Below are 25623 nucleotides of genomic sequence, written 5' to 3'. Positions count from 1 at the left end.
CAAAAAGTCTAGTATGCCTGTGAATACTACCTAATGTTATACAACATGGCGCTGCAAGAAATTCCACTTTAATGGCAAATCTAGTCATCTTCTTTTGCGGCCATCCCTAAGCTGCACATTGTGTCCTGTCACCAAAATGGCGTTAAACTCTGCCCAATGCCCCGAGTAGCTCACTGGCCATCCTCAATATGGCTCGCTGACATGTCCAGTGTCCAGCACGTTGGCCACTTCGTCCCAGTTTCGGTGCAGAAAATGCTCATAAAATGTCGCCGGAAAACGGACCTTAAGCCCCCTGTCAGCTCGCAGGGGAGAGGGGCAGTGGAAAGCGGAGGCGGAAAAGTCCTTCTGACCTCGGGCCATGTGGAGCCCGATGTGGAGCTCGATGTGGAGCAATTTACAGGCTGTGCCGGGTGCGTTGGAAAGTTAATGCCCTGTCGCAGATTAAAAGCAAAACATGTGAGCGGAACCACGAGCTCAGGTGAAAGGGTAGATTTTGCGGGTTCGGGAAAGCTGCATTTGCTGTGTCATATTAGCACAACAGATTTTCCAGAATTTCCGCCATCGGACTCTGTGTAAAAAAGCCGGCATTTCGTGATAGTTTCGCTCAATTGAAAACTTTATCCTTCGACATCCGCTGGCAACGGGAATATGTATGTATGTACGTATATAAATACAGAGAAAAACACAATTAATTATTTAGACCTGCGGCATTTTCAATTAACCCGGCTGTTTACAAATAGAACTCTAGCGTAGGGCCACTGCCAATATTCAAACAGAAACAAACGAAATCGATTCCATCAGTTGGCTGATGGCTGCCTGCCGCTTTTTTCAATTAAATTCAGTAAATTCAGTTCACTCGGCGCTCATCAGACAGCTCCACTAGCATCTTCTATTAGCTTTCCTCCAGCAGTTTTCCGGCTTTTGGCCCCCCAACTCGGAAACGGTTATTGAAATTGTTTCGAACACTTTGCGCCTTCAGTTCAGTTCAGTTTGGGAAAAGCCAAGCGGCGGGTCATTCGATTCTATTGCTGAGGGCGAGAGCCTGCTGACTGTTTTCTATTTTCTATCTTCTGTTTTCCCGTTTTTTATGTTTTATTGGCGTCTCAACTTTGTCACGTGTCAATATTCGGAGATGGGTATGCCCGAGTACCCGGAAAAACAGCAGGGGGAAATAGAAGGTGGTGGAAAGTGGAAAGTGAGCGCCAGCAGCTCATTTAAATTTTAATTTGTACGGCAGTGGAGTCTAGAACTGTGGAGCCCCCGTCTATGTGGCCATATCTGTTTTTCGGCAGGACCAAGTTTTCGCCATTGACAGTTGCTTTGCGCAGAAACTTTCTGCGGAATTCCCATTATGTTTCAAAAGCTTTTCCGGTTGACTTTACCGCCGAGGTCATGAATTCGTTTCGCTTCAGCTTTGATTGAATAACTGAATGATCTTCGATGGTGTGGCAGTGGTGTTGAAATGAAGAAAGTTTATCATAATGAATTTTTCAAACCCAACAAAGGATTTTATTTAGTTATAAGCTTATTTAAATAAATGCTGCTTCCTACACTTATTGTCAGCGAAATAGCACAACTACATTGGATATTTTTTCTGTTTTTCCGCACAATGGAAGAATGCCCAATACGAAAACCACAATCGAGGGCAGCGATTTCATTTGGGATAACCGACCGAGTCATTTCACATTTATTGCGCGGCACACATTTCTCGCTTTCAATGAAAGCGGCGAGCGCAGCAAGCTGAAAAATAAAACATCTTTAATCGATTTATGAATTGTTGAACATGTCCAGCGCTCCATGTATTGATGAATTGACTGCATTGACTGCACTGAGTGACTGAGTGATGCCCGGCACGGCAAACAATGAACCAATTTCATTTAAATCGCATAAATTCAAATAAATGAATAACAACCGAGCACAAGTGGTGGTGAGATGAACGGCGGCGAGTTCCGAGATTGCGGAGACAAAGATTTAATAAAATGACACAAAAACACGCCGGGCAAACATAAAAATCAATAAACAATAAAGTTGATTTATGCGTCAAAGTGTCAATTGGCAGTAGCACAGTGCCCCACAGCTTTCCCTCTTTTTCCAGCCCCCTCTCTTTACCCCTGGCCATCCAATGTGGGCAGCGGGCATCCATGGCGTATGCGTAATTTCATTTGACAGTGCAACCGGGCGACAGTGAAGCCTGCGAGTCGTCGACTGCGCCTGCAACGAATTTAAGTGCTTCATGCGAAATGCATCACTGCAGCCACGCCCTCTGGTCCCGCCCTCTGGCTCCGCCCCCTTAGTATTTGCCATTTTATTTCGAAATATTTTCCACCATTCAATGAATGATTGAGAAATATGCTTTTGATTTTATTCGCGCTGACCGGCAACAGTTGCAGATCATGTTGCACTTATTGTTGCAGTTGCACATTTGACATCCGCGTGGAAGACACACAGGCGGGGGAGAGGAGGAGGAGGAAGAGCGGACTCCACAATTCATCTGTCAACCAAATCAATTTTGTGGCTTCAGCCATTTATCTTTGTTAGCGCTCAATTGACGCAGCCGCTGCGACAGATACAGATACAGTTACTGATACTGATACAGATACAGATACGGATGCAGCTACAGATAGTGGTTCTCATTCCGATTCTGAATCGGTTAGCTACTGCCATTTGGTTCGGTGCGACTAATTGAAGCTGCCAATCGGCTGGCTGATTGGAAATTAATTGGGTTTTGTAGCTTTTGTTATATTTTGCCCCAGAATACGTTACAAGTTATTGATGCGAGGCCATGGAAATGAGTTGGACAAGTAGCGCGTTCAGTTCAGTGTGAATTGCAGCAGGCCCACATCAATATAATCCGCTGGTGAAAGCCCATCACTGCAATCGTCATATGCACTCGCGATTTTTGGCGATTTTCGACACTTTTCAGTAGAGCAAATCATTGGCGCATTTGCAATTCAGCTGGCGAACTACAACTACTAACGAAATACTAACTTGATAAACATCAAACTTATTAGTTAAACCATTTAGCTTGGACACCAGTTGACCCATTTCAGAATATGGCTCTAAAGTCCGGTGTCACCGCAATTGACAACCGCACATGCAAGTGAGCACATCCACATCCACCGGGCGAATCTTCTTCAGGGGCTCAGACCCACTCAGCCGTGCCGAAGTGCTCCTTTCTCTTTCCCCAGTTGGTCCATTGTCCACGTAATCAGCTCAAGAGCGATTATCTTGGTGCGGCAGCATCTCCAGCTGGGCGGATAACCCACTCCTTGGAGATCGCAACTCAGTTTGTTTGCCAATAGAGAGGACGCCGTCGCTGGAAACTGCAATTCATCAACTCAAATCAGAGGAGGAGAGGAGGTTGCTGATCCACACGTCCTCCACAAGTCTCCTGGCGGCAGTTTGCCCACCCACAGTGGCCACAAGTCAACGAGGTGATTTGCATGCAGCTATGGGTTTCGGTTTCGGTTTCGGTTTCGGTTTGGGTTTAGATTTTGGTTTTGGTTTTTGTCTTTTGGTCTTGCTTTTGGACAGGCACTCAATGGGGAGCCGGATTAGGCGCGACACTGATTGGGCCCGTGACCAGAGTTGTCGGCGTGACGAGTGCAACAGTTTGGGCACAAAGCCTATGGAGTAGCAGGTGTCTGAGAAGATAAAAGCCTTCTGCATGCCCTTAGAACTTAATAATACCTATTTGCTCACAATAATATGCATCCAAATCCCAAACGACTTTAGATGCATTTGATTCATGGAAAGTCTCGTACGTAAACTCGGCCAAGAAGCGCGGCTACCATTTCAGTCCAGTGCTCCTCCATCCCGATAGCAATCCCCATCCATTTGCAACCCGTTTCCATTTCGGGACCCATCCGCATGCGTTACGCAAATTGAATTCGTTGGCTGAAAATTTATGCAACGTCGCGTCGGCCAAGAGAAAGCAACAAGAACAATCGGGGAATATATGTTCGGTGGGGGGCATTGGATGGGGGTAGGGCATATTGGGGACCTTCGGTGACTGCTGGTGTGTGTATTTGGACAATGTACTTGGACGTAGTCCGATATCGACAGAGTTGCAGCAGCAACATCGCAGCAACAGCAGCAACTGCGGCGGCAACTGCATGTAAAACTGGCAACTCGCAACTGGCAACTGGAAGCTTCAGCCGGCGAGCGACTGAGAAATTTATGCTTTGTTTTGCCTTGGCGATACATGGAACATCAATTCTCGTTAACTTTTCATGCACGACTGGGCGATGGAACATGAAATGGATATGGATGTGTATATGGATATGGAGCCCCGATTCCCGATTCTCAATTCTCGATACTCGATTCTTTGCGGAACCACTCGACCCAGCCGAGAAGAAATGGGAAACAATCAAACAGAGAGTTTCGAGTGGAAATTTAAATTAATAGAATCGAATCTGAATTTGCTCACACTCTGTGCGAGGAAAACTAATATGAAATTAAAGATAAATACAAATATACAACAAAATATAATCTGCCAAAGTATGTTAGTTTTTTGCCTCTGGTATCTAATCTATTTAGCACAATAGCTTTATGGATACCGGAAATCTTTAATTAAGCAGTGAAAGGAGAACAATAGAGATGTAGCTGGCCAAAAAAGCGCACAACATGCATCAACTGGCGTTGCATGTTTTGCTGAGCACTTAATTAAACTCATTTCTAGATTTCACAGCAGCTGTGTTCGCTTTAACCACAACACATTCATTCGATTGTGCGAATTTATCAATTCTTCCTCCTGGATTTGGCCCAGACCTTCCGCCCAATTGAGCATCAAACACGACCGACTTGCCGGGCACATAAACCGCAAATTCGTTTTATTAACTCACCCACGTATTTTTTTGTACATATTTCGCTATGCATGAAATGGGCAACTTGGGTGGTTGTATCCAAGTGGGTGGCTCTGTTCCGCCCACTGGACATGGACATGGGCATGGGTATGCAAAGCAGGCTGACCTTCGTGACAAAGAGCACGGCGACAAGTCACAACAATTGCCTGGGCCATTCAATAAAAATGTAAATTAACTTATCAATTACAACGCCCAAAACAACAATAAACTGCACGGCCATTCGAGGAGTGGCCTACTGCCATACTAGCCACGTGCTCCAAGGACCTCTGGCTGTACGTAAAAAAGGACATTTCGCCCGAGTCTGGTCCAATCTTGTGACCACTTCTCCGGCCTTCTCTGGAGTTCCGTTGGAGCTCTCGAAAACGGTTTTCTTATGCAAATTGCCTACGCTAAAATATTCCGGGCTCATAATTTTTATTTCCGTTATTCGAGTTTCAAGATTGTACTACATGCTTGTTGCCTGGCGCATCCCCTTCTGCTTTTCCCGTTTTCCCGCTTTCCCGGCTCCTTCGAGCGCTTTTCCTGCGCCTTTTGGGAAATTTGCCTTGCTAATATGGCCGAAAAGCAGCAGCGCAGTGTCTGCCAGGTTGTCTGCTGTCTGCCGACTGCTCTCTTCCTTTTTTTTGCCGGCCAATTCCTGGCGCAATCTTCACAGCCTCCAAGTGGCACAGTGTGGGTGGGTCCGAAGATATCGTGGACATAAATGACATAAGTTACGACTGGCAGATCAGATAACATCTTAATTTAGGGAGTGGGCGAGAGCAAAGTTCAGTGTAGCTGGGGGCCGCTTTCAAGCTAAGTGATTGTAATGGCCCACACAAGGCAGAGAAAACTGCAAACAGGATCGAAGGGCCCTCTTCTACAAACGAAAGGCCTTTCGAAACCAGATGGAGTACTTTAAACGACTTGCAAGTTACTATAATTATCTCACAAACTTCTAATTTGCTCAGTCCTATTAAAAAGATATTCATTGTATATATCAAACTGAATCAAGCTGTCCCTTCATGTTAAATTATGTTTTTACTATTATTTTTTTGGAGTGTTAAAACCTTTTCTAAGTGCAATCCCAACACCTCAACGCAATGGAATGTTGCTGGCCTGGTCGAGATTTGCTCGTCACTTGAGAGCCTCCCACAGAATTTTCACACAGTAGACCGCTCATGGCATTACCTCGCCCCTCTCCCATTTCCATTGCCCTGTAATTTTCCGGCCAGCTCCTCCAGAATTGAAGCATCACAAAATCAGAGCTGTCCGCTGAAAAATGCAGACGGGCACGGAAGTGGTCAGCAGGCGGAGCACCAATGATTCTGATGAGTGGTTTGGGTTTGGGTTTTGGGATGGGGCTTTAGTTTTGGGCTGGAGCTTCGTCTGGTCATGCAAGGCGCAGTTTCGCACTCACACCATTGCTGCTCTCTTAGTTGCTTTTCCAGCAAGTCAGACAAATTATGGCCACGATTCGACTTGGGCTCTTCGAGGAAAAGGAGCTCCTACTGCTGGTCAGGCGATAAGCATTTGCGTGATTAATGAAATGTGAGGCCCGTTCCCTTGCTGCCGACGCAAAAGAGTTGCGAAAGGCCTTTCCATAAATAAACAATTAGGCCTCGCCACCCGCAAGCGACTTTCCATTCTGCAGCTCCGACAATCCTGACTTACTGGCTCACAATGGGCGGGCTTTTCCGCTTTTCCTGCCTCCCTGACTCCTGTTTTCCCCATCTAATTGACTCGCACTCGCCCAATTAGAACTCGTAAGCGGGCACGCTTTGCCCATTTGAATTTATATTGGGAATTAATTTAATTAATAGAGCGACTGGAACGGAAGAGAAAGGGGAAGCGGTTGTAGGTGTGGGTGTGGGTGTGGAGTCACCTACCAGGTGTCGTATCCATTTCCCAGTTACCCTGGGCTATCGCGGCGGGAAGTGTCAAACAGTCAACTCAATAACTGTTTATTTCGGCTGGCACATTGCCAATTTTGGCCTGGCTGAGTCAGTTGGTAATCGTTTCTCCTTATTTTTTTTTGTTGGCCAACTGGAGCACTCGTATATTGTGGCTGCGGAATTGGCAACTCTTTTCTGCTGGGCCATGCATTTGCATTTACTATCTCAATTGGCGGTTTGCATTTCATTAGCCCGAGCAGTTTCGTTAAGCACGCCAATTTATGGCAATAAAGGTGTTAAGAGCTCTGGTAGATCTATTTGCAAAGTAGTTTAATGGTTTTATTGTGAGACCTTCCACTGATTCGTTAAAACTTTTCTAGTATTAGTGTTTCATGCTTTTTAATTTGTTAGCTTACATATTTACATAACATAGATCATTTTAATTGCCAAGCAAATTCCCGGTATAAATCAGACCATTTCAAAGGCATTTTCCGCCCCTTCACTTTGCACTGACTCTGCCGTCTCAACTCCTCGCAAGATCACTGCCCACCTGATGTCGAGGTGATCGATGTCCCTGGACAGCCGTTGCCATCCATAACGAGGCAAACTCCCAGGCCAAAGACGCCTCCGCAGCGCCAAACCCATTTTCCGCTTTCCATCCGCCCATTTGCTACCGTTTAGCCAGATTGATTTCGGGCCAGAAGCCGCACGACTCCGCCGATCATTCCTCCCACTTTTCGCAAGGGGGCGGAGGGCTGTCACGCCCACCTCTGCAGTTTTCCCATCGCCCAATCGCCCAATGCCGAGCCCATCAATCAACTTCGAGTGCTCGCAGTGAGCGGGAGGCACTCCACTTGCTCGTACCTGCCTCCGAATCCGCGAGTCCCAAGTCCCAAGTCCCGAGTCCGCGAATCTCCAAATCCGCGAAGAGGACGCGGCAAGAGGTTGCGCCTGGGAGCGCTTTGGGTTGTAAAAATCGTTTCGGCATCATTTTTCATATCCGCAACCGAAACAAAACCGCCAAAAAGAACCAAAACCACCAGAAAACAATATCCAGTCGGCGGCTGGGAAATCGAGTAGCATCCTAACTGCAGCAGCTTCATGCGGCGTTGGAAAAAGAAGTGGTATGAACGCTTCAAATACCCTAAGTTTGCCTGCTTCAATCAATACTACGATTATGGGAAGTCTGAATAGAATGTACCAAAGTTAACTTAAAACTCACTCCCTTGTTTCTTCATTTATTATAAGCTTTTTATGTTGGTCTACTACCCATGCCGCCAAGTGTGCCAATGCATTTAAGTAGTAATACTTCCAGGGTATGTGTTGGTGGATAGCTGGGTATGGGTTAAGTTTCAATGGCCAGGGGTGCGTATACGTGATCGCTACATTTCTTTGGACTTTAGCTACGCTTTGTTTGCGCTGCTATCGACACCCCTGCCCCGCCCCTCCAGCCATCCTTTTTGAGCCTTGTTTGCTCTTGGCAGTGGCGTGCGAAAGAGACGGCTGCATCGAGGCAGAAAGAGACAGCGCGAGAGAGAGACGGTTTCGATGTAGCGCGAATTTGTTGCAATTTCTCATTGTCAGCGAACGCGTTCGCCGGTAAATTTTGATTAAACGCTCCGCGGGAATTCACTTTGGCTGCACTTTTTGTTTTTATTTGTTACTTTTTTATTTTGCCTGCCGATAGGAGGTGGCATCTCCCATTCTCCATCCACAAACCCAAATCCCAGTTGGTGGCCAACTCTTTCATTTGAATTTGATAAATGGCGCTCGTTGCAAAGCGATATGTTATGCAATTTAGGGGTTTCCTTTTGACTTAAAAAATATTGAAGCGATAGCTAAATGTTTGTACAACTCGGAAATAAATGAACTGGCTGCCAAAGGGACAGCGAAGTGATGAGACTTTAATCAGGCTTTCGGAAATCAATTTGAGAGAACGAAAAGGCGCTATTCCAATAACTTACCAGCTTGGTAACTTATCCCGATTAAATCGATTTCGCTCCACCGCAATACCCTGTAATAAGAGTGCTTAAAAGGAAGCAGGTATAATATAAAAGTTACAAATTACTGGGTCTCAACTGGAGGCGAGACGGCAAACAAGGCCAAATTGATCCCTGGCCGACATGCGGTAATAATAATTTCGTGCCAATTAATCAGCGTTAAATCAGAGCGTCAACATCCCCACCTGCTCCGCAATTTCCTCGTCTTTTGCACTTGAAGATTTCCTGTTTTTTTTACAAATTGGCCGCCAAAGAGAATCGAATAATTGGCATTCGCATTCTGCGTAAACGACAGTCAATTGGGAGTAAGGTCACACTGACCGAAAATGCTGTTAGTTTCTGATTCTATCATAACTTGGCCACTCTAATCCTTTTCCCGACCGACGTCAACGAGGGAAGTCACGTGCTGTTCTTGAACTTTTGGTACTAATTTCTTACCGCTGGTAAGTTGGCCAAAAGAAATTGTTAAGCGTGGGCTCATGTTTCGCCATTTAGGAATGAAATCACAGACCCAAAAAAAGAATGCCCCCAAGGCCAAATCGAAGGCTCCAGAGCCGGCGAAGAAAGCCCAAGGTAAGGTGGCTCCCGTAGAAAGCGCCACTGCATCCGTGGCTCCGCCTTTGTCCTCCAAAAAGGTGGCCAAAGCTCCGGCCGTGGCTCTGAAGAATCTCGAGTTGGCCAAGAAGGAAACGGCCAAGAAGACCAGCGAAACTCCTGACCAGAAGCCAAAGAAAGCTCAGACTGCTCCTCGCAAGAACTTGAGCCAAGTGCCGGACCCGATTGCTCCTGCGGCGGCCACCAAAAAGAGACCGGCGCCTGCTACACGTGGCAACGCAGGCAAAGCCAAGGGTGCTGCCGCCAAAAGGGGATCCCCGGTCCAGGAAGTGCCCAAGGAGCTAGCTTCCACGGCACCCGAAGTAGAAAAAAACGAAGTGCCAGCAACCAAAGTGGCAACGGCCACCAAAAGTGTCGGAAAGAGCAGCGCTGCTCCGGCAACCCAGAAACCGAAGCCAAAGCGGGCCAAGAATGTGCTGCGTGGAAAAAGGTCCAAGAAGAAGATATTGCAGCGTTTTGTCATCGACTGCGCATGCGTGTCCGAGGACTTGATTCTGGATGTCTCCGACTTCGAGAAGTACTTGAAGACGCACATCAAGATCAACAACAAGGTCAACCAGCTGAAGGACCAGGTCACCTTCGAGCGGGCCAAGAACTCCTCGCTGATCATCCACTCCGGCGTGCACTTCTCCAAGCGCTACTTCAAGTACCTGGCCAAGCGGTATCTGAAGAAGCACAGTCTGCGCGATTGGGTGCGAGTGGTGTCCACGGCGAAGGACACCTTCGCCATGCGCTACTTCAAGATTCAGGGCAAGGATGATGACGACGACGTCGAGGACAACGAGAGGGAAACCTTTGTCTAAACCAAAGATCACATGTATTTGCGCGTGATAGCTGTTCAAATGTGTAAACTTCTTAAATTTGTCAGTATACTTCTGTTAAATCGCCGCTTGAAGTTTCACAAGTTCTGCATGCTTTCCCTACAACTTTTGCAAATGTATTTTGAACACCCGATATTCAACCATGAAATATCAATAAAAAATATGTATTCCCGACTAAAGACCCTCTTCCCTTTTGAAGCTTTAGTCTTCTCTTGAAGAACTTAAACCTTTTATTGTAGGGGCAGGTAGGAAGGAGCGACCCAGCTTTAACTTAACCGCTTGACATCTCGGAGAGGGCCTCGAGTGGCATTCGTCATGTTTTGATTGGGAGGAGCCAGTCTTGTTTTCTTTACCTTTTTACGCTTTTGTAAATACCTTAAATTGCCCCATTCAATGGGATTGTGGACTGTGTTCGATGCCAAGCGGCTTAATTGCTTCGCTGTGGGTCTGCCAATTGGCCAAAACCATGGCTGGGAATGGGGATGGTGATCAGAGTGGAGGTGGAGGAGGGAGGCTCCTCCACTGTCAGCAGTTGGCCTGGCCGTAGGTGGTCCATAACGAGCTAATGAAATGCGAATCCAGCCAAAATGCGAACAGCCAGCCGAGTAGTGAGTCAGGCCAGGCAGCTGTCAAAATCGAAATCAACCTGAGCACTTGCAGGTTCGTTTCTTTTCCACTCTTGGCCTGGCCCAAAGAACACAAAGGCTGGGCTGGCAAAATATTCACGACTGCCGTGGAGGGGAATGTACAAAGCGAAAAAGAAAATAAACATAAACGTCATGCAAATCGTATGGTAATTGCTGTCATCGCCGAGTCTTGTCAAAACGGGTTGAAGTGTTTTGTAAATGCCAGAAAAAATTAAATTCCAGACATGCAGACGAGTACCAATAATAATAATAATGTAATAAGGGGCTTGTGATCCGCACGCGATTATTATTTTGTCAAATGGCAAAACAGAGAGGGAACAGCCTCTGTCAAAAGCCAAGTTGTAATTGGTAATTGGAAAAAACCCGACAGCCAATGATGATTTAAGTTAATTGAACTAACACCCATAGTTGATAGATGATGGCGTTCTTTATCAAGCCCGTCAGTAAAAAATACTTTAGCACGTGTTAATTAGCATTAATGCTATTTTATTTAATTAATAGTGCACATTTTTATGAAGAGCCCCTTTTTTGTAAAATGCGTAGTATTGAAATGTGAATATGTAAATAGCTGGCATTAAAGCACGTATTAATTTTGAACACCTGTCAGTGCCTTATTAATTGGAAAGCAAATCCCTTTTGACGTGGAATGTGAACCCTGTTCGCAGTGGCAATCAAGTTGGCTTTTAATTGTGCGTCAAACATTCAGATCCAGAAACGCGTAGCACTGAACTCGATCCTGGTAGGTTTATCCCTGCTCCTGCTCCTGCTTAGGCTAATTAACACATCGATTACATCGTTGCGCGGACAGTGTAGCTTACAATTGATGGGCTCGTTAAAGTGTCTACCATGAAGTGGCCTTCTGGTCTTGACCACGCCAACTGGTTGGGTCTATTTTTAGGGCCAGTCCCCCGCGCGGAGGAGCAGGTGCGACTGCCCATAGATGAGTTTCTTGGCCAATGCCAACCAGTTGGCATCATCATCATTGCCATCTGAAGATCGCCATCCAGTGGTGGTGACAGACGGCCTCGGGCTGCCAATATCGCTTACTGCCACACAATGGATAGCCACGCTATTGGCCACACGGGCGTTGACAATTTGTTGGCCTTAATCTACTTGAGCAAATATTGCTTCTTAACGCCACTTGATGTCTTTGTACCTAGCTCAACTTTATTTTATGCCTCCCAAGCAAAGATATCACTAACAACCTTTGGTTCTTCAGCTTCACGCAATCTTTGCAGCTCATTTGACTGGCACTTTTCTGCTCCAACGCTTGCGGGAATCTATTTCAGAATGTTGGAAGGCGAAAGGTGATTTTGTGTTAGGAATCATGTATTGTGTGATCTATAAGCTATTGATTCCCACAGTTCTCAAATCGAAGGCAGCATGGTGGGTCTAACGAGCAGCCACGGCGTCATATTGGCCACTAACTCCAAGGACTACGAAATATATCTTCTAGATGACCGCATTTAGTAAGACTCGTATATCATTTGCATTCCCTTAAAATCATATTTGTATACTTCACAGCTGCTGCGCCCCTCGTGCGGGCATCGATCGGAGAATAGTTCTGGAAGTGAGTGCCCAGGTGGATCACCTGACCAGAGATCGCGGCCAGAAGATGACCGTGTCCCGGGTGCGGGACATGTTGTGCGGCAAGTACGAGTGCGTCGATGCCGCGGATGTCCTGCTAGCTGGCCAGGACAACATGGGTCTCCACCTATACAGTTTGCAAGAGCGTGGCGCCTCCCGCAGGGTGATATATGCCGCAAAGGGCAGGTACTCGGAGGACATTGTGTCCTTCCTGACGCACAACTGGAAGGAGTCGCTGAACCTCAACGAGGCCGAACAGCTGGCCAGGAAGTCCCTTAAGTGGGAGCACTCGGAAATGTGCACCATCTATAGGGCTAGGGAGATCGAGGATCAAGATGCCATCGTGGACTTTGATGCGGACGACATGTCCTCCCAATCGCCGAACACCATTTTCTAGATCATTCTACTATCCCTATCTAGTTGTTAATCGTATCATTTCGACTCACGTTGATATAAATGAATGCCCTGTAATTAGCCGCATTTCTCAGCGTTTTGCTAGTTGCCCGGGAATAGATTATCCGCTCCTCCCACTGGAAATGATGCTGCAGCGCCAGCACAAGTGATTTATACTCCGTCGACCTGGCCCTTGGATAATTAATAATGATTAAAAGCTGGCGCCCATCAGCTCAGAGTCCTTGTACGCGCTATTCGCATGAATATATAGCTCTATATAGATCCCCACTAACCAGATCCGCTCGTCTGCCTCCGGGGAAACGGGAACGGGAAGAGCTGACGTCCAGCTGTGCGGATTAACTTGAATTTATATGTTGTGGCTGCATTTGAATAATTTCATATTCGAGCTGGCAATCGGGATCTCTATCTTCCACGGCACGCCACGCCCCCTTCCTTTCCTTCCCTACCGCCCATCTCCTCCTGTGTGCTGAGCTCTGTGCGTGACCAGGCTTCATTTTCTCCTCATTGGCTCCTCCGGCCAGTTGTGTGGTCCCGCTCCATTGACAGCTCTTGGGTGGCATTATGCTGTCTGCTCCGGATTTTCACTTTTATGGCCTGCAAGCCGACAGTTGCTAATTGATTTCCACGTAGATTGGACTGGTAGTTAATCGGCTGCTCGTCGGGTTAAACGCAGTTAAAAGCGATATGATTTGGGAACTCTTATGTGTGATATTGAGCAGGTTTAGCAGCTTACTTAGTAACTTTACCTACTTTTGCTTTCCAGTAAGCGGGCTTATCTCATCAAAGCTCAACCAGCTGAAATCTGAAACTGCTGCAGAATTTCATAAATTTCAGTTTCTTCCCTTCCAGTTGATAAGCAAATATTTCGCCAACACTTCAATCTCTGTCCCGCATTTATTTATTTCGTACCCGAATTCGAAAGTGTCTGTCGAAAATAAAATGTCAATGGCCAAGCGATAAGAAACGAGAGGAACAAGGCGCAAAATCAAACATCAAATATTCCCAATAAATTAAATGCGGCCAGTTCCGAGAAGGACCCATCCTCACTTTTTTTTTTTTTCATTCCATTTCTTTTTTTTTTTGCATTCAATAATAATTCACTTTCGATGCGGCCAAAAGTTGCGAGGTAGCTGGCCCTGGGGATTCGGCGGGGCAGCTCTGAATGCGGAATCGAGTTGGTGCTACCTTCTGATATCTTTATTTACCTCACCCCAGTACACAAAAAATAAAAAGGCTGAAAAAAAAAGCGAGAGAGGTGCAGAAAATGCAGGCAGTGTCACCTTTCGGCGGCTCGAAGTGGAAATATATTTATGTGGCATGCGAGTTGCAAGGTGTGACAACATGGAAATTTATCTGCACCATCTCTGCAGCACCTTTATCTCCTGACCCCCACCTCCACCACATCCGCATACACCACCACCTCCTCCACCTGAACTCCAGGGCTACTGCCAGTGGATTTATATGGGATTCGAGTCGGGATTGCCATCTTAATGCGACATTAAGTCGGCGGAATCTGGGTGTTTGGCCCGGGCAAATATGAGGTGCATTATGTACACAGTGGGGATTATCTATGGGTACACGTGTTGCACATGCAACTCATGGGTAAGTAAGTGCTGCAGAGGTGCTGATCCAGAAGGAGTGTGGGTGATCCAGTTGGGGATGAGTGCAGAAGTAGACACAACGAAAACATATCACTGATTTATAAAAAAAAGAGAGCTTCAATCAAGCTATTTAATTATTTGCGCTGATGGCCATAAAAACAAAGTTTGCAAGTTCAACGTTTTTTTCCAACACTTTCTTGTCAACTGTCTGTGCATAATTGTGCTTTTTCAGCGCTGCTGCTGTTGCTGTTGCATTGGCAACTTTAACGAAATTGGACATGCAACATAAAGTAATTTATTTTTAATTAATTTATAAATGCAGCCACATCAAAAATGGCCACCAATATACAAACAGGAGGCAAGGGGCAAGAGGCTAGAGGATCGCGAATTAAGCCCCGAGTCGTAAATAATTTTTATATCTCGCATTCCTTTATAGATTTTCATTTTTTTGCGCGTTTAATTTCAGCTTTATTTTATTTTTATCTGCACCTCTCTTTCTCTCTTTGCCGCATGCAACAAGCGGCACGAAGTGAGTGTCGCTGACAGCACGTCATCAGCACTTTGGGCGCAGGACGGTGAGGAGGGTGAGGGGGTAGCGGCGATTGGCCACGCCCAGTTATATCGGTGGGCGTGTGCGATGGCAGCAATTTCATTAAAATTTACTGCACACTGCAGCGGCGAAAAAATTGTTGCGGTCAATTAACGTCAGCAACGCGTTGCCAACGCTGCGGCGGCATAAGTCCTGCAGAACCCCCCTCTTTCACCCCTTCAACCCTGTGGAAGCCCCACGCTTTTCCGCCCTTTTTCCACGGATTTTCCCCATACCCCCCTGTGCTCATTAACGGCCGCCGTCCACAAGCGATTTTATTCGCATTTCGCATCTGCATGCGTATGTGCACATACGCGACTTTTTGTTTATTATTGCTGGCGTGAATAAATAAATAAGTTCCATTGACATATGCTCAAATAAATAATAGAGCGTGTTTAAATTATAGTCCGCTGCCTGGGATCCAGGATGCTCCTCGCAGTGGCAGCAGGCAAGGAGCTCCGCAGGACTGTGAGTTATGATCCTGGCGGCGAGACCGCAAGTCCCGCAGAGCCCCATAACAATGAGCCTGCTGGAGGTGGAGTTGGTGGAGCCTGGTGCAGCCTGGTGGAGCCTGGTGCAGCCTGGTGGAGCCTGGAGTCATCGAGCCGATGACGATGACGATCATTTTTAATTTCGCAGCCAACAAAGGCGCAGCGAATGACAATGGAACAGACTTGCGAGCAGTGAGTGAATAATTGGCAAGTATTACATTTAAAAAGAAAATATTGTACGAAGTTTAAAACACGCCAATAATCTGAAATGTAGGCATAAAATAAGTATTACCATTGCCCCATTTCAAGCCATTCCAGTAAGTAGCTAGCCATGACTTTAACTTGGCCTAGAGAAGCCCGGCCACTTAATTGATAAACTTTCCGACTAAACTAATTTGATTCTTACGCAGACTCAATCAATGCCGCAGAGCAGAACAAGTGAAAAGAATTTAATTAAGCTGCAGAAGCCAGCCAAAATCGAATCGTTTTGGGGATAAATTGGGAGCTCTGGATGGAGATACCATGCGTGTGTCGGAGCCCCCGGGAAGTTGACCCCAAAACGGGTCTCAGTCTCAGGCAGAAGGCAACTTATTAGGCCTGCTTGCCAGTGGGCGTGGCAGAATAACACAGACCCTCTCAGCTCAAGAGGAAATTGCAGATGACTCGCCGGACAGGCGAACCGCAAATTAGTTTCGCTGTGGAGCAACTGGGATTCTGGTCGGGATCTCTGGCTCTGGCTACCACCAATGTCAGCGGAGAACGAGAGCCTGAATAAATATGAAAATATTGTCCAAGTAACCAGTTACCAGCAGCCAAGAAGCCGCATCCAGAGCCCGAGGCGTCTTTCCTGGAAACAGAAAGGGCAACCGGAATAACAATAACAACAATCACCCCCATGACAGGCGGTTCTGAAAAAGGGACCGGCTCACTGAGAGAAAATGTGGCAGTCAAAAGTGGGCAATTTGGAGCATCACTTTGTAGCCAATCGCTGATTGCTGATCGCTCACCAAGCATTGTGCCTTCTATTGTCTTTATCATAAGTGTGGCTTTTCAATATCACAGTGTATAGAGCGCTCTTTTCTCTCAGTGCAAGGGTCCACAGCCAGCTTCCCTTTCCCTTCGAACTCACTCCAGAAAAATGACGCGAGCCGCGCTCCAAAATCGCTCCAAACGTTGTCATCGTTGTCGGGTTGTCGGGTTCTTGGGTTCTTGGGTCGGTTGTTGCATCTGCATCTGCATCTGCATCTCGGCATCGGACGTCCTCCATATGGGCGCACTTGGAGATGCTGGAGATGAGATAAGCTTCCATACTCAGTACTCCTGCCCGCTGCTTTCTGTTCATAAATTATAATTTTATGATCACGAACATATTCGTGGAACACTCGTTGTTTGGCTCATTGTCGCCAGCTCCCAGGGGCGTTAAATATTAAAGTGTCTGGAGATCTGGAGGACTGGTGAACTGGAGGAACTGGAGGAGCTGGAGGAACTGGGGGTCTGGAGTGAAGGGGGAGAGTCTGGATTGGCATTGGAAATTGGCTCTGTTCTGTGGCCTTTGGTCCGTGGAGAGTGTCATCGTTTGTGTTTACACTAATTGAAGAACTCTTCGGCTGGGGCCCTTCAATGTCACGGATGCTCCCAGTTTTCTGCCTTTTTTCGCTGGATCGTTAACTTGCTTTATGGCCCGCGCTCGGTTTCTAGCCTGAAATTAGTTTGTTTTAGCTTAGCCGCCTTTGAAACGGGGTGGTGGTAATGATAAGTTGTCTGCCACGGTTTTATTGAAGGTCGTAAATCAATTAACTGGCCCTTTCTGGCACTCTTTCTATTCGGGCGACAGCTGAGAACTCGCAGATATTGGCTTGTTTATTATTATGCGCCTCAATTACCATGCGGAGTGCCAAAAGTTCAAATTTAAGTTGCCACATTCTACAAAAGGCATTGGGAATTATTTTCGATATATTTTCGAAATCACTTGCAACCGCGCCTGAAAGTATGCAACACTTTGAAACCACTGCTTCATCAGCGATTTTCGAATGCTTGTAACTTTAATTCGCATTTGTTTTATAATTTTTTTTTTAATGGGTATTGCAACGCGTGTTATTGCTCCCCATTGGTGGCCATGAATTAAACTTTTAAATCACTTTGCGCACATCGCCTGGATGCGAAAATATTTGCATACACGACATCGGGCAACATAACAAACTGGATGTTTGCTTTTAATTGGTTTCCATTTCGTTGCTGTCCGTTTATTTACTATTTGCATTCCCCGCCCAATTTTTTAATTTATACAAACATTTTACTTTGTTAGCTTCCACTAAAAACAAATTCAAATACGTAACATTCCAGCGCGCTGTCATTGAAATATGTGCATCAGTATTTTCATGAGGCATTTATCGATTTATTAAAGCAGCCCTGCGAGATTTTTCCGCAGAATTCTCATTAAGTGCGAAACGGGTTTAATTTGAGTTTTGCAGCCGCGTAATGAACGTTATGAACGTTATGCATGCAACAAAGTGAAATTTAATAGTGCAACACTATTCCCAGCATAATTAGTTCTTCCGCGCGATTTTCATATTCAACCGCAGCCGGCTAATGAATTTATTGTGGCCCAAGGAGCAGCCAGCACCACCAACCACATCGAAGTTAGCCCCTCGTCCTTCCCTTTAAAGTTCCGGGTAAGTGATATGGCAACTTGGCGGCATTCTTTTGTCCTGGCAAGAGTGCCCAATTGGCCAAAAAGCTCCAAGTGCAGAGGCATCAGCAAAGTGACACTCTCGTCGAGATTATCTGGGCAAGTCTTGGAAGTTGGAAGTTGAAAGTTGGTGTCTTAAACTCCACAGAAATTCAAGATTCAAGTTGAAAGTAAATTAGCAAAAGCCCGCGTCAAAATTAGAATTAAAAGCTAAGGCGAAAAGTTTGCCCAAGCAGAAAAGGAAACACCAAATTAGCTCCAGAAAATCTAATTATTTCTGAGTTCTGGATGTGCGCTCCTGCTATTCGAGTCGAGTGCAGTGCTAGCGAGGATTTTCGCAGTTTTAGGATAAACTACGAAAATTGAGTTGAGTGTGCATGGCAAAATGAAAGATTGCTTTTAAGCTTAGATTAAATTTGTTATATTATGTATTTTATATTTTATATGTGTATGTAAAAGTTCATTACTTATATGTATATTTTTTGAAGCCCTCAAGGTTTTCTACTGTTTGTCCTGCCATTGAAACTAGCCAAAACGGCTGGGCTGTGTGAATAATTTGTATTCACACTCAAACGAAGTAACCACAATGCTGTCCGCCACTTGGCGATACTTGAGGCACTTTTGAAGGAGTTGCTGCAGCTCTTCAGGTCTCCAGCTCTTAACTAAATACCACATTGCTGTTGATTTTTTCCCCTGCTTGAATATTGTGCAGCAATCGCTCTTTATGAGCTGGAAATCTGCGCTGAACGGTGGTGCACTGAAATTAATTAAAAACGCCCACATCTTGGCGATAAATCAGACGACGGCAGCAGCAGCAGCAACCAGAACCGCAGAAGACCGCTCACACACACATGTCACACACACACACACGCACACAGAGATCCTTGTGGCATTCGACCCCCGACCACGCCCCCTTGGTCAGGCAGCCCTTTGGGCCGCGTGTTTGCTTAAGTGCCACTAATAACCCATTGTTGGCTTTTGTCCTTGTCGCCGCTGTTTTCGCTGTTCGCCGCTCGTTGTTGTTATTGCAGCTGCTGCTGCCCGGCCACCCCCCCTGCTCCCGCCGCCCCCTTTCTCACCGCAACAATCGAACGTTGCGAAACCGAAAGAAATTGCATGTTTTACAGGAAAGGAGGTACATAAAAAACAACCAACAACGTCGCCAAACCGAAGAACTTTCAAAAACAAAAGTTTTCCAGTCGCAAACAGCTTATATGTGTGTGTAAGTGTGTTTGTGTGTGTGTGCAGCTGGGTGTGCGTGTGTGTTTGTGTTTTGTCGGATTTTGAGTGCTTAAAATTTCAGATTTATTTATGTTTCAGTTTGGCTTTTCGTTATTTTTAATGTTTTTCTTGTTGGCGGAATATCCAATGCACAGGGAAAAATAATAGGTACATACTTCGCTTGAAATGAAAATGAAAACATTAGGCGCACCTTTTTTGTATGTAATTATATGAATGTATGTATCAATGGCCTGGCTAGTATTTTCTCTCAGTGCACTGCGAACACAAGCCAAGGGGAATGCGAAATGTGTTTTAAATTAAAGACACAACTTTGGCTGAAATATTTTCGATTTATGCAGATTCCCCCAAAAGCTGACGGCAAACCAACCAGACAATCCCCGAGTGCAATAAATATTTGGCGCCAAGTGGCAATTTAAAGGGCAGTCGAACTTGTGGCCCAGTTCTTTAAACTTTAAAACATGTGCGGCTTGCTTTCGCTTAAATCAGTGCCGTGGGCCCTCAAAAATCGAATGTCATGCTAAATGGGTTCACTTGGTAATTCTTTTTTACTTGTTCCTCGAATTTTATGCATATGCGCATATACATTTTCCGCGGAATTCATAAAAGGCGCGAAAAAGTATTGCCTGCCTGCTCATAGAGTGAGACAGAAGATGGCCGGCATGAGTGAAAGCGAGATAGTCAGAGATGCAAAGAGGAAATGAGAACTTGTAGCGGTCTTTGTCTTCCAATTGTCCATTTGGAATTTTATTTCTTATTCCAATTTTATTTCTTATTGGAAGAAGTACAAATACTGTAGGTTTCTGATACGAACTTAAAAGTTAAGAAGCCACTGTTAATTTTTCCAGTGCACCATCCTGAAGCTGAAGACAATTACAATGTGATTGAATCTCTGCATACATATATCTCGCATTCAAACTGACCACTCCAAGAAGTTCCATTCGATCTGGCGGCATTGTACAAATGCAGTGCTAATACCGCTTTTGGCCTGTTAGCGTTGGGAATTATGTGACAACTCTATGTATGTATGGATGTATATTGGCCCTGGTGCCTCCTTGCAGCGCTCAGGGAGGTCTCGCAGCTCTGCTTTTAACTTGGCCAAGAGCGGCGATAAATACTCGAGTGTAAATGGATATGGAAGGGGGCTTTCCTCAGCCAAGCAATGAACTAATAAAGGAGAGAAAGAGCTGGAGGTGCTGGAGATGGTGTTATAACGCCGACGCTTTATTAGCCAGACTTTCTTGCTTTCCCGTCTTCTACTTCTGCCTCATATTATGGCCTTTAGGAGCGTGCGCCGCAAATGCGTTGCCATAAATTTAAAGCTTTGCCAGGAAGGCGACGGCGGGAATAATGTCTATAAAGACATTTACCGGCAGCTCCAATGCGGCAACGACGGCGACGGCGACTCCGCTAATGAAGATCAACGATTCGCGGCTGAGATTCAGACTGCAGGTGGGTGGGTTCGACCACCGCCCACCGCCCCCTAAAGAACGCATTTCTATGCACATCGCGCGAATATTTCATAAATTTCATTCAATTTTTATTAAGCACAAGAAATATGAGCGCCTGTGGTAGGAGCACCACGCGACCATCGGGATCTGGCCAAACAGAAAGAGAAAAAAAGGGACACAGCAAATCCTGCACCGGAAATCCTCTCATTACGCCAGACTTGTAATTAATCTTTGGAAAATTAAAAGAAAATGGGGCCCAGAAAGGCGAATGGAAACTTTTGGGCCCATCGCGCGGGTACGGTTTCGTGTACACCTGTTACACTCATCTTTTTCTGGCCGGGATCTGGGCTGCCGATCCGGTTTAGGGTCCGGTTAAAAGGGACTTGGCTTAGGATGTCTGCGATTCGCTGGGCTCGGTAAATATTTGCAAATGAGTTTGGAATTAAGCCGGTTTACTGATTTTCGGCCTATCTTCTCCGCCTTCGGATTGTCTAATTAATTCTTGGCCCTCTTTTTCTGGTAGTTAGGCAAATTGCCGAGAAGAATCAACATTCGTGAAATATCAGTAAGTTGGTTTAAAATATGTAGAATCACTTTTTCTTTTTTCCAATGATATGTATTGTAAAATCTCCCATAAAAAGCTTTCATCATTTTCAAACGGAATTGTCCTGATTTTGGGTGGCAAATATCTCGTTGCCTACTTATTGATAGAGATTTGAAATGATTTTGAATTTTGTATATAGCTCAACATTTGTTTGCTTAGGGTATCTGAGGTTCGCAGTGGTGAAAACAGCATTCCTTGCCATTTGTTATTTATGAGCGGCCGGAGGCATTTGCCGGCTGACATCCTTGGAAATGGACAACAAATCCAGTGGACAGGCTAACAGAAGCTGGCTGCCGCACAGATTGAATGGCCAGAAAGAAAGGAAGGGAACACATAAATTTTTATAATTTTCCTCCTTTTTTTTTTATTTTTTGCGATGGCCGCTTTGCGTGTCAGCTCAAGCCAGGCCAATTCCAGTTGTGTAAGCCGAGTCGTGGAGCCGGGTCTCAGACAAGCAGCTGTGTCTTCGGTTGCCTTTCCCATCGGTTTGTTTTCCCTTTTCCGATTTGATTTTTTGCCTATTTTTAAAGTCTTTTTACGTCTTTTTTTTTTTTTGACGCCTAAGCCAAGAGCGCGGGCGACACTTGAGTGACGCCTTGACTGGCGCCATCTAGCGGCTGCCGGCTGCGCGTGCATAACTTGCGTTTCATTATAATGAGATTATCCCTTTTGCTTGTACAGTGTTACTGCCTCAGTAGCTATCTGCCTCCTGGGATGACAAGGGCGGGGCGGGGAGTGGCAGTGGCAGTGGGAGTGGCACATTTCCATCTTTGGCTCAGAACTGCAACAGCTGCTTGTGTTTTTTTATTTAAATTATTTCTTTCCCTTTTGACGGCTCTTGTTATTCGCATTCGCAATCGCAATCGCTTTTACTCCCTTCGTGTCCTGTTTCTGTTTCGGTTTCACGCTCCTTGGCCACTGCAGGATGTCGGGATTATTTGGCCTGGGACTCGGGTCTTGTTTAACTCGAGCAAATAGCTTTTCCCGTGGGCAACTAATTGGAATTGGGCGGGATGAAAGCGAAGTGCCGTCACTTTGAAAAATGTCCTTTAAAACTGCAGTCAAAACAACTTGTTTGAATTGACAGACACAAGGATCACGGGCTTAGCTAAATAAATGTCTTTCGCATTAAGGTGGAAATGGAACTGCTCACTTAAAGTAGAGCTAACTGCATACTTTTTAACAATTTTATAGACATCGATGTGGAAATTCGTTCTTCAGGGCGGAGCTTTCCCTTGTAACCAGCATAACTTGTCATATTTAGCATCCCATCCCACTTTAATTAAATTTGGATTTAGGCTGGCAAGGTATATTTCCAAAAACCATTTACCATGTTCGAATTATGCAAAAAGATGTTAGGCACGATGTAAAAACACAAATGACACGAGCTCGTTGTGTGTAAATACATTAGTCAATTTATTTATGTTATTTCCTTCAATCATTCGGCATATTTAAATTGATTGGGTCACGCCAAGGCCAAGCCTCCAAGCCCAAAAGCTAATGTTGGAAAACCAATTAGAGCCCAAAACAACAATAACGACAAAAATAACATCACAACATCAGCTAACAAGATCAAATCGTGTAATGTGGCTCATTACAACATCGTTTTGTACACATATTTTCGTGTGTGGCCCAAAAAAAAGGTGTGAACTTGTGGGGGTTTTCAGTGAGCTTTAAGAGTTCACGCAAAAATGGGCTTAAATGTTGGCATTAGTTATGGGAACAAGCCATCGGATGAATTTGATTATAAACGGTATGGGAAGTTATCTGGTGACTTTGATTATAAACGGTATGGGAAGTCTCCGTTTTCTCTGCTGTGATTGAATAATAGCGACTTATCATTGAACTTGTTATTCATCTAAAGTTGCTTAGTAAATTTATTATTTAAAACGCTGGAGAAGTTGCTTAATTCAATTTATTGCCAGCTGGAATTTATTTTTCTATCATAGAGTTCAAACTGATCACTAACACTAAGGCTTGTCGTCGGACGGGTGCTGGTGCCGCTTGTTCTGCGGATCGTAGTTGAGGACGTCAAAGGTCAGGATCTTGTAGAAGGACACCGACCAGCCCACGTCGTCCATGCGATGCAGGATCCTACCCGCTTGCGGAAGAGCCGCGGACGTGGACGGAGTCTGGGCGGATTTCATGGGATCCAAGGCCGACTGTATGAAGGGTGTCTGCAGTGGCTTCGCACTGCCAATGGGCTCTGGAGTTGTGTGTGCACTGAAAGCGGGGGGGTAGCGATTCAAATTGACCCCCTTTCTGGCATCTGCCGTGTAGTCTCTTCTGAAGCGGATGAAGATCTCGGCGAAGACAATACGATGTGGAACGGAGACGACTTCTGGCGGTGTCTTGAGCTCGTTGTCCATGCGGCGGATGATCTCACTGACCTCCACCACCTCGGTGGCCGTGTCAAAGTCCTTGGTGTTCCGCAGGCCCACAAAGAGCATGTCGATGAAGGCGTACTTCCGGCCGAAGTTCTGTCGCGTGGCCACCTTCATGGGAATCGCTCGGCGCAGGTGCTCCCGCTCGAACCTGACCAGCTGGAGCCGCGTGTCATTCCGGGAGAGGAGCATGTCCCGGGTGATCTGCTGGAAGCCCACCGGCGTTGTATACTCGCTGATCTTATCGGCACTCTGATGCCGGATGATGTCCGTCATGACGATAGCCGCCTGCTTGGCGCCCTCCAAGAAGTCCGGCTCGCTGAAGTCCCGGTCCCAGAGCCACTTGAGCTTCCACAGATTGAACTTGGTCACCAGGTACTTCCACGGATTGTGCAGATACACCAGTTTCGGAATGATCTTACGCCGCTCGTGGTGCGCCGCACTGCGCCTGTTCCAGTCGTGTATTCCGCGGCGGATCAGCTGTGGATCGCCGGAAAAGTCACCTGAAATGCATCCTAATCCGCATCTGCATCCCGGTGTCCGATGGCTGGGATTTCGCGGTTGGCTTTTGTGCGGATGGTGATTGCCGAGCAAGTTCAGTGTGCCATATTTACGTAGAATTTTTGATAGCATCGCGACTCCTAGAATGGGCCACTTTGCATTTTCGTCTCGAACCTTGTGGTCTGTGCCCTGGAGAAAAGTAGTTGTGTTTTTGTGGCACTCCTAATTTTGAGCAATTCAGTCACGCGTAACTGACAGCACCGGAATTCGAAAGCATACTACATTTAATATGACTCCAATTATTGCTCGCAGTCTTTCGCTCTTTAAAGTAACATTTGTAGATGCGGCTACAATCATAATGCAGATTATTTATCAGTGACCATTTCTAATGCAGAGCTCTTTTCAATACTGCATATTTCACTCGAATTTGGACTCGGTTCGTGTGGAAATCTTCTCCCAGCCGAAACGTCCCACGCCAATCTTTGGATCCCAGGTAGCAGCGAACCAAAATGACAGGCCAAGATCGTAAAGCATTATTCCGCCGATACATAAATTATGTTTCGAGGTGCGTGAGTGTGTGAGGGCCGTGTGGGCTTCTTCTTTTGGTTTTTTTCGTTTTTTTTTGAGTTTTTTGGTTTTCCTCCGGCGACAAGTGGCCCTTGGTCAGGGATTTCCATGGGCGACGCTTGAGGAGATGGGGGGAAACGGTGCCTCTTGCTGGGGCGCACGCAAATGACATAAAAATTAACAATGAATATGGGAAAGAAATGAAAAGCTTTCAATGCAATTGTTGCGCACGGCTGGAAGATGCGTATTTAAATGGCGCGTCGAATTTAATTATGTGTAAACTTGTTTAATGGAGAATTAAACAGTAGTTAAATCACTTGGCGACGAAGGCACTGAACAGCCGCATGAAAATGTTGGTAATACGCATAAGTGCGATTGAAACTTTATATATTAATTTGAATTTAAAATAGCTATTGTTTAATTTAAAGCACCCACTAAATCCGCCATTTGAAGCGAACATTTTATGGCTGGCCAATGGCTTCTCGTATGCTCTCCGCATAGAGAAAAGTAACCGGGCAGACTTGAGGCATACAAAGTACCCCACTCCCTAGGCTCCCCACTCCCCATGCTCCCCATGCCCCCCAACTATTCTAACGTTTTGAGTTTATCAATTCGATATCCCAGGTGGCGAAGGGGAGGGCATCAGATATACTACTATATGTACGTTGGTACTGCTCCAAGTTG

At 45.8% G+C, this 25623-nt stretch overlaps 3 protein-coding genes across 3 annotated transcripts; 2 read left to right on the top strand and 1 right to left on the bottom strand.

The window, feature by feature from the left end:
• The first annotated feature begins 9078 nt into the window (after positions 1–9078).
• LOC6531790 (60S ribosomal protein L22) lies at positions 9079–10354 on the top strand. Its single transcript, XM_002092541.3, has 2 exons — positions 9079–9182; positions 9235–10354. Exon 2 carries the CDS (start codon positions 9237–9239, stop codon positions 10155–10157), a length of 921 nt encoding a protein of 306 aa, XP_002092577.1. The 5' UTR covers positions 9079–9182; positions 9235–9236; the 3' UTR covers positions 10158–10354.
• A 1100-nt stretch (positions 10355–11454) lies between these two features.
• On the top strand, positions 11455–12889 carry LOC6531789. Its single transcript, XM_015196071.2, has 4 exons — positions 11455–11561; positions 12042–12129; positions 12187–12291; positions 12347–12889. Exons 2-4 carry the CDS (start codon positions 12113–12115, stop codon positions 12804–12806), a joined length of 582 nt encoding a protein of 193 aa, XP_015051557.1. The 5' UTR covers positions 11455–11561; positions 12042–12112; the 3' UTR covers positions 12807–12889.
• Positions 12890–23388: 10499 nt separating this feature from the next.
• Positions 23389–24654, bottom strand: LOC6531788. Its single transcript, XM_002092539.4, has one exon. It carries the CDS (start codon positions 24502–24504, stop codon positions 23458–23460), a length of 1047 nt encoding a protein of 348 aa, XP_002092575.1. The 5' UTR covers positions 24505–24654; the 3' UTR covers positions 23389–23457.
• Between the last annotated feature and the right edge of the window lie 969 nt (positions 24655–25623).

The sequence above is a fragment of the Drosophila yakuba genome, chromosome 2R (assembly GCF_016746365.2).
Source record: "Drosophila yakuba strain Tai18E2 chromosome 2R, Prin_Dyak_Tai18E2_2.1, whole genome shotgun sequence".
Taxonomy (NCBI): Eukaryota; Metazoa; Arthropoda; class Insecta; order Diptera; family Drosophilidae; genus Drosophila; species Drosophila yakuba.
Note: the sequence above shows the minus strand (reverse complement) of the source record. Positions and strands in the feature narration are given on the sequence as shown.

Coding starts and splice junctions, on each gene's coding strand:
- LOC6531789 (XM_015196071.2), top strand. Junction 12,292..12,346: donor CTTCTAGATGACCGCATTTA/GTAAGACTCGTA, acceptor TATACTTCACAG/CTGCTGCGCCCCTCGTGCGG.
- LOC6531790 (XM_002092541.3), top strand. CDS start 9,237: ATGAAATCACAGACCCAAAAAAAGAATGCCCCCAAGGCCAAATCGAAG.
- LOC6531788 (XM_002092539.4), bottom strand. CDS start 24,504: ATGCTATCAAAAATTCTACGTAAATATGGCACACTGAACTTGCTCGGC.